At 42.8% G+C, this 8,090-nt stretch overlaps 1 protein-coding gene across 1 annotated transcript; it reads left to right on the top strand.

Moving 5' to 3' along the window:
* Positions 1–3,038: 3,038 nt before the first annotated feature.
* On the top strand, positions 3,039–6,527 carry LOC125536258 (protein NRT1/ PTR FAMILY 8.3-like). Its single transcript, XM_048699452.1, has 5 exons — positions 3,039–3,336; positions 3,832–3,940; positions 4,256–4,473; positions 4,624–5,174; positions 5,545–6,527. The coding sequence occupies exons 1-5, from the start codon at positions 3,298–3,300 to the stop codon at positions 6,350–6,352; spliced, it is 1,725 nt and encodes a 574-aa protein (XP_048555409.1). The 5' UTR covers positions 3,039–3,297; the 3' UTR covers positions 6,353–6,527.
* The last annotated feature ends 1,563 nt before the right edge of the window (positions 6,528–8,090 follow it).

Here is an 8,090-nt window from a genome sequence, read left to right as displayed (position 1 = left end):
TTTAAAAATTGTTCACAATTTCTCTATTTCTTTACAAATTTTGAGAAGAAAAATAGAATAAATAAAGGGACTTAATAAAAGTAAAGAAAAAGGAGAAACAATAAAAATCCATGTGCTAATGACTAGCACAACCATCACGGGTACAACATGTTTTGTACTTAAATAAATGTTCGTATTTCGTTAACAAAATTTTCACTCTCTTTTCAAAATATGTTCATGTACTTTCTTAAAAAGGCATGAAATTTAAAAATTGTTCACAATTTATTGTAAAAATTCACTAATTTTGAGACGGAAGATAAAATAAGTAAAAGTACACATTAAAAGTAAAGGAAAAGGGAAAAAAGGAAAACCATACAATATTTTAGAAATATTCACATATTTTAGGAACGTCCATATATTTTATAAAATGTGCATTGACTTCTAAAAAGTGTTTAATTTTTTTAGGCTATCTAAAAAGCATTTAGTAATCTAATAAATTTTCATGTTTGTTTGACAAAACCTTCACTCTCTTTTTAGAAAAATGTTCATGGACTTTTCTTCCAAAATGCTTGAAATTTAAAAATTGTTTGTAATTTATTAAAAATCACGAATTTAAATATGGAAAATAAAAATGTAAAAAATTGAATTAAATGAAAAGGAGAAACAATAAAATGACATGCGCTAACCTTCACTATCTTTTTAAATATGTTCATGGACTTCTTTGAAATGCATGAAAATTAAAAAAGAATCAAATTTTGAAAATTCACTAATTTTGAGAAGTAAAATAAAGTAAATAAAAGGACATGAGACAAGTAAATAAAAGGACATGGCAATCATACAATATTTTTTGAAAACATTCACATTTTTCTTGAAATATTCTATGAAAATATTCATTAACTTCTAAAATATGTTTGTTAATTTAATAAATGTTCATATTTGTTTAACAAAACCTTCGACATATTTTTAGAATATGTTCAGATTTTTTAAAATGCATGATATTTCAATATTGTACGTATTTGCTTTTATAAAGATCATGAATTTTGAGTGCACAATAAAAAATAATAAAAGGATATAATAAAATTAAATAAAATGTAGAAACAATAAAAAACCATGAGCCTCTTTTTTTATCGTTTTGGGGCTACAAGCCTCTTTTGTGGCCTAATGCTCTATTTTTGAAGGGTCGTATCGCTTTTTGCCCGCAGTTTTTCTCTCACTCTCTTTTATTTTCTTTTAGTACTATTACTTTTTTCTCTCAATCTTTTTCGAACACAGTACAAACGTAGATGTACATACATATGCACATACGCTCATTCATATGAATAGGCATACACACCTAACTCATATGAGCATCTTCAGGAGATTGAGTCACTACACACGTCTTTATAATCAACGGAAACGTTTCGTAAGCGCAAAGGTATGATACACAATCCACAAGATACGCAGGGTGTGCCGTTTCATGACTGCTGATGTGGGACTATTCAAAGGGAGTAGCACTCTGGTCCGCTTTGCCCTATTGTTTTTTTAGGCTTCCACATTGCCTGACTATTGCTGTTTAGTGTAACTAGGGATTTTATTCAAAATTTAGAAATAAGCGGAATACAATCAATATCTATTTTTTTAGGGGACAGTCAATACCTGATAGAACCTCTAGCCACACATGGCGGCCTACTCAAAGAGAGCAGCTCCTTTTGTTAAAGAATGGACTTCAAAATTAGTTTCCCTTTGCCCGGCTAGTGTGCGCACTAGCGCTCTGACCCGCCTGAGCCTGCTAAGAGCAACTCTAGCAGACCCCATATATCTCGCGAACCCGCAAAATTCCGGCGAGTATATGAAATTGGCTCAATTTTCTTGTCAGAACAGAGCCCGTATACTCGTCCAGTTCGTAAAAAATTTTTACCGCGGCCTGTAAACCGCCCCTCCCCCGAAGCAGTATCTCTATAGGTTTGCGGGGCAGATACGGGTTGAAACCCTATCCCCCGCCGCCGTGTTTCGCCGCAATTCCCCACTCCCTTCCTCGCATTTCTCGCCACTGGTGAGCCCGTTTCCGCCTCCAGCCGCCATGTGGGGCCGTATGTGGAGTTCCGGCCGTAGCTTCGGTGGGGGCGGCGACCCCAAGCGCGAGCGATGTGTCCGCGCGGACGGTGCGAGGAAGTGTGCGGCCAAGAAGTGGACCAACCAAGGCCTCGAGCCGCTGGCGTCACTCCTCCGTCGCGAGACGGAGGAGTACGACCGCCGGCATGAGCTCCTCCGGTCGCCCTCCTCGGCCGTGGGCTCTTCCTCCGCCGCGAGGGGTCGTTCCGGCGCGACGCTTTCTCCCCATGAAGAGGAAGTGGTCGGAGGTGTCGGAGGAGATCGAGCTCGTCGCCGTCAAGCAGGAGCAGAAGGAGATCGAGCGCCGAGGCGTCGTCGGGCCCGAAGATTTTGTGGCCGATGTCGACGCGGTCACGGCTGCCATTGCCGAATGAAGCTTGCGCGAGGAGGTGAAGCGCCGGCACCATGACGAGGAGCTCGAAGACTTCATCCTCAAGTAGGCGGTCGCGACCAACCTTGCTGCCAAGGACAAAGACGACGAGTGGTGGCGCATCCGCGAGAAGCAGAGGCAGAAGTTCATCGATCTTGTCAGCTCTAACGAGACGGACTAAGAACCTCCACCGCATCGTACTCGGCCCGCGAGCTCATTCATTTTTGTACATCGACCTTGGCCTCGCCGTCGCGAGATCCCCCACCCCCTAGTACTAGTGGTGCAATGTAGTATATATGATCATGTAGTATGTGATGAATTAGTGTGGTTGTAATTTTTCCCGCGATTTTTTTAAATTATACAGTTTTATATACGGGTCTACTCTGCCGCGTATGATTCCGACCCGTAAAACAGTTCCACGTTAAACTGTAAACGCCGTATACGGGTCAGTTTTTTACAGGGTCCGCTGCAGATGCTCTAATCAGAGGTTTCTCAAAAGAAAAGAAAAATGGACAACAACCGATCCTTGGTCGTCGCAGAAAGAAAAATAACAATCGAATATCCAATGACTGAACCTTTCGTCTATGTCTCCGCCATAGTTACCAGGGTCAAAACCAGCCGCCAAATCATGGTTGGTGGAATGGATCAGAAGCCGGAGCACGTCTTCGTCGCGTGGTTTCTCCGCGCGCGTCGCCCGCCTGCCTGGTCAGCGCGGCCTGGAGCTCCCAGCCGGGTCGCCGTCCTCTCCTCACCAACCGCCAGACTCCGGTACCACCGTACTTAATAGAGACGCCCATCGGACAGGGAGAGGATATTTTCGGTGAGAGGGACCAAAGCAGACCCGCGGAGGGAAGGCCATGGAGGACGGAGGCCTGCGCGCGAGCATTCTCGTCAAGGTACATCTAACTAGCAGATCCGACCCCGAGCCTTTCCATTTTAATTTTTTTTGTCGGTGAATTTGCTTGCTAGGGTTCCCTGGGGCGAAATGTGGAGCAGAAATTGTTGGTGGATTTGATTGTATATATTACTGTATATCGTAACTTCCTAAGACTGATTGCTGTTGCGCGCTGGGGAACATTGTATTTCTGATGCTAACATCATAATCAGGGAGTGCGCATATGGAGTCTATTTCGGGATGCTATTTGTTTTGCACAACTTGGGTTAGGTTAGTTGCACCCCTTGACATGAATATCATCGATAGACGAAGGGTAGTTGATACAAATTTCAGAACCTGAGAAGATTGATGCAATGTTAAGCGTTTATTTCTCCCAGTAATGGATTCATCAAGGAACATAGAGTTAGACTGTTGGGCTTAGGAAAATTATGTACTAGGCTGTCTTTGATTTACTCCTCACAAACAATGCTTATGTTGAGACATGGCCTTCTATCAGGATGGTGCAACATGCCATGGTGAAGAATCACAGTCTCTACTGGAAGTATCTCAACACCCAGAGCTTAAACCTAGAGGTTCTGACTGGAGACCACCTGCAATCATTCTTGGTGAGCCTTCTTGTATTAAGCATATTTTTGCTTCTTTAAATTCACAATCTTCTTCCTTGAAGACCATGGAAGAACTGACAACCAAATCATATAGTCGTATATATGGAGCATCCTTTTTTACATTCTTTAGCATGACATGACCTCAGATCGCATGGTTAGTTGCTCTATTCCTGATTCTGCTAGGATAGCTATTCTTGGCATCCAAGGCATGTTCATAGTATTCTTCTATTTCACAGTTATCTTCCTGGGTGATATTCTCTTTGTTTCTGCTGGTTCTCATGCATTAGAAGGATACTGATTGACTAAAACCTGCAGGACTTGAATGCTTGGAGAGTATGGCTTTCAATGGCATCGCCACAAACCTAGTTGTGTATATCCGCTCAGTTCTCCATGGTGGCATTGCCTCAAGTGCTTCAATTGTTTCTCTTTGGTATGGGACTAGCTTCTTTGTGCCTATACTTGGAGCAGGCATAGCGGATGCTTACTGGGGAAATTACAAGACTGTCTTGATCTCCCTTGTTATGTACCTACTTGTAAGATCAGTCTTCCTGCTAAGCCCATAGACCTTATTCATATTTCAATCCTCTTTCTTATGTTTGCGAAATATTTTTACTAATCTAACCATTCTGTTGATGAATACTACTGAGGGAAAGATTATGATGAAATACTGTTGCGTATTGCAGGGCATGGTACTCATTACAGTTGGATCATTTATACCTTCTGCTCCAGCCTTATGCAACTTAGGCTCATGCTCGTCATCAAAAGGAACTGAGAATCTAATTTTCTTCTCGGGTTTGTATCTATCTGCTGTTGGTTGTGGAGGAGTAAGGTCCGCATTGCTTCCACTTGGGGCAGACCAATTCAACAATGAGAACAGTCTAGATACGCCAAAGAGGAGGAATTTCTTCAGTTTGTTTTATATCTGTGTCATCTTTGGTGTGATTACTTCTGGTACCATTGTAGTCTGGGTTCAGGAAAATGTGAGCTGGGCTATAGGATATGGTATTGCTACCACATGCATAGCTCTGGCTTTGGTAGGCTTTGTGGCCGGAACACCAATATTCCGGCGGCGTGAGCCTAGTGGTTCCCCAATGAAGAGTATTTTCCAGGTTACTTTTGCTGCTTTTAAGAACATGAGCTTAGAAATCCCTGCCGATAGCTCTCTTCTTTATGAGGCCAGGAGCAAGAACACACACAAGAGAGGACCGAGATTAGCTCATACTGATGATTTCAGGTACTGCACTGCCTGTTTTTTGTTACTTATTCAGTGAAATTTGCACATATGGTACGTTACCTTTATTTACATTTTGTAGCTCCAATTGAAGTAATCATGTCCGTGCTAAGTAAGCTGTTAATTATCTAATAATTTCTTAAAGAGAAGTCAGCATAAAAAATCATTGATTATGGATCAACATAATATGTACCTCATTAAGCTTATGAAGGGAAGTTGGAGAGAAAGGTGCTCCCGAGACACTAAAAAAATGCAGTTATTTTATCACAAAGCAACATACTTTTACTGTCATTGCGTTACTATCCTATGGTTTTGTATGAAGTCGGCAACGAATGTTCACATATCATATCACTAATCCTATCTTTTTTCTCAGGTTCTTGGATAAGGCAGCCGTTATTTCTGATCTTCCCTTTGACAACAGCAGTTGCCAAAGTTCTTGGAGGATCTGTACTGTAACTCAAGTCGAGGAATTGAAAATACTAATCCGACTGCTTCCAATTTGGGCGACTGGAGTATTCTTTGCTTCTGCAATCTCACAAATGCACACTACCTTCATTCAGCAGGGAACCGTGATGAACACCAAGATTGGCTCGCTGTCCATTCCACCAGCTTCCTTGTATTCCTTTGAAGTGATATGTGTGACACTTTGGGTTCTTCTTATGAACAAAGTCATTGTACCAGCGACCAGGACATTCTTCACAAGTGGAGCGGAGCTAACACAGTTGCAGAGGATCGGGATTGGCCGTTTCCTAATGATCTTTGCCATGGCAATGGCTGCTCTTTTAGAAGCAAAGAGGCTAGAGAGCGTCCAGCATGGCAATCCATTAAGCATCGTGTGGCAGCTGCCGCAGTACTTCGTCATCGCTGGGGCAGAATGCTTCGTCATCATTGCTCAGCTGGAGTTCTTCCATGGCCAGGCACCTGACTCCATGAAGAGCATGTTGACGGCGTTTGCGTTGCTCACCACTGCTCTCGGCAACTACTTGAGCTCAGCTATCATCACCCTTATTGCGAGGCTGACTAGGGAATGGCAGAGCCCTGGATGGATACCTGATGACCTGAACGAAGGGCACCTTGACTACTTCTACTGGTGCCTTACAGCCATCTCATTTGTGAATTTTATTGTCTATGTCTATTTTGCTAGTAAATACAGATTAAAGAAAATTGTTATTGATGGCTAAAATCCATTGTAACCACACCACACCAATTGAAAGTGTATATATAGGCCACAGAACTAGAAAAACATTTTCTGTATCCAGAAATCGGCTTAGGGTATCTGAGAATGATGTGTTGTGTTGATAATACCGTGATGGCACCTTCAGAAAGATGATTCTGTGAAGTTCTGAATGCTGCGAAGAGTGTCGATCTTACACACCTCCTAGCATTTCTAATGGCTGTTCTCCTGTTCATGTTCAGGATACAATATACGTACAGTTTACAAATGTTTGTATGCAACATTTGCTTTAGTTTATATTCATATTTTGGGAAACGTTTGTACTCATCCGGCTGATCTTTCGGTGCGTGTCAACCGTCTCCGTGGGCGTTCGATCAGTTTTGATCGGATGGCCAGGAGCCACCCTCATCTACTTCACGTTCCTGCAACTCCACCCATGTTCCAGAAGCACTTCTGCAACTTAGCACTTGCTGCAGAAGGACTACATGGCCAGGTACGCGGGTGCTCGCCCGTGCTCGCTGTCGGCCCCTCCAACAGTCGTCGTTCGCCGGCGAGGCAGACCTTCACCGTCCCAATTTCATCCCTCATATTTTCTTTCATCGTCTCACTTGTCATCGGCCTGGCAGCCGGCCGCCCTGCCGCTCGCATCTCCGTGCCCTACATCTAGATCGGGATCGCCAAGCCACCACCCAATGTCGGCGAAAGTGCCTGAGATCCGTGCAGCCCAGTCATCGTTTCAGTGGCGCGTGGCCTATCTGTCGATGATGTCGGTGTCAGGGGAACCCTCCCTGCTGATCTGTCCCGGCCCTGCGCGGCATCTTTGTGAAACAAAGCCATTGTTGCAATAGTTGTTTATAAAATAAAGCTCTTGTTGCAGCCCAGTCATCGTTTCTATCTGTCGATGATGTCGGTGTCAGGGGAACCCTCCCTGCTGATCTGTCCCGGCCCTGCGCGGCATCTTTGTGAAACAAAGCCATTGTTGCAATAGTTGTTTATAAAATAAAGCTCTTGTTGCAAAGAAGGGACCCATACGCAGAGATGCTTTTGCAACGTCACCAATGTTTATGAAACAAAGCTCTTGTTACAATAGTCATCGATGTGTTTCTGAAATAAAGCCCTTGCTACAATAGTCACCGTTGTTTCCGAAACAATACCCTTTTTGCAAAGACAACCTAGATCGGACCTTTGTTGCAAAAAGAAATTGCAACAAGATCTCTGTTGCAAAAAATTAAAAAGTACATGCTCGTGTCGCGTGATCTTTAAAATTCTGCAACAAGACCTTTGTTGCGAAAAAATTCTGAAGCAAGATGTCTGTTGCAGAAAATAAAAAAATACAAGCACGGACGATCTTTAAAATTTCTGCAACAAGATCTGTGTTGTAAAAATTTCCCGCAATAAGATCTTTGTTGCAAAAAATTAAAAAAAAATACACTCTCGGGTGATTGCAACAAGCAGTCTGTTAGAGAAACACCATTCTTATTATAAAGGGTGGCTGCTTACGTTTGTAGATCGGACGATTATTAATGTGTCCATCCAATAGTCAGCGAGGTGGCGGATCTTTTTTAGTTTCCGCCGGCGGACGCGTAGCGCCGCCCTTATATTTTACATTTGATATGAAGTTACCAATTAGACCAGCTGATGGATTGATTAGCTGGCTGCAATTAGCAGCGTACTCTTTTCGTGTATACGAAGCCACTTAATATTGTCTTACGTCAAACATATTTAAGTTTGACCAAGTTCATAAA

The sequence above is a fragment of the Triticum urartu genome, chromosome 2 (assembly GCF_003073215.2).
Source record: "Triticum urartu cultivar G1812 chromosome 2, Tu2.1, whole genome shotgun sequence".
Taxonomy (NCBI): Eukaryota; Viridiplantae; Streptophyta; class Magnoliopsida; order Poales; family Poaceae; genus Triticum; species Triticum urartu.
This window is presented reverse-complemented; position numbering and strand designations above follow the sequence as displayed.

Coding starts and splice junctions, on each gene's coding strand:
- LOC125536258 (XM_048699452.1), top strand. CDS start 3,298: ATGGAGGACGGAGGCCTGCGCGCGAGCATTCTCGTCAAG. Junction 3,337..3,831: donor GCGCGAGCATTCTCGTCAAG/GTACATCTAACT, acceptor GCCTTCTATCAG/GATGGTGCAACATGCCATGG. Junction 4,474..4,623: donor CCCTTGTTATGTACCTACTT/GTAAGATCAGTC, acceptor TGCGTATTGCAG/GGCATGGTACTCATTACAGT.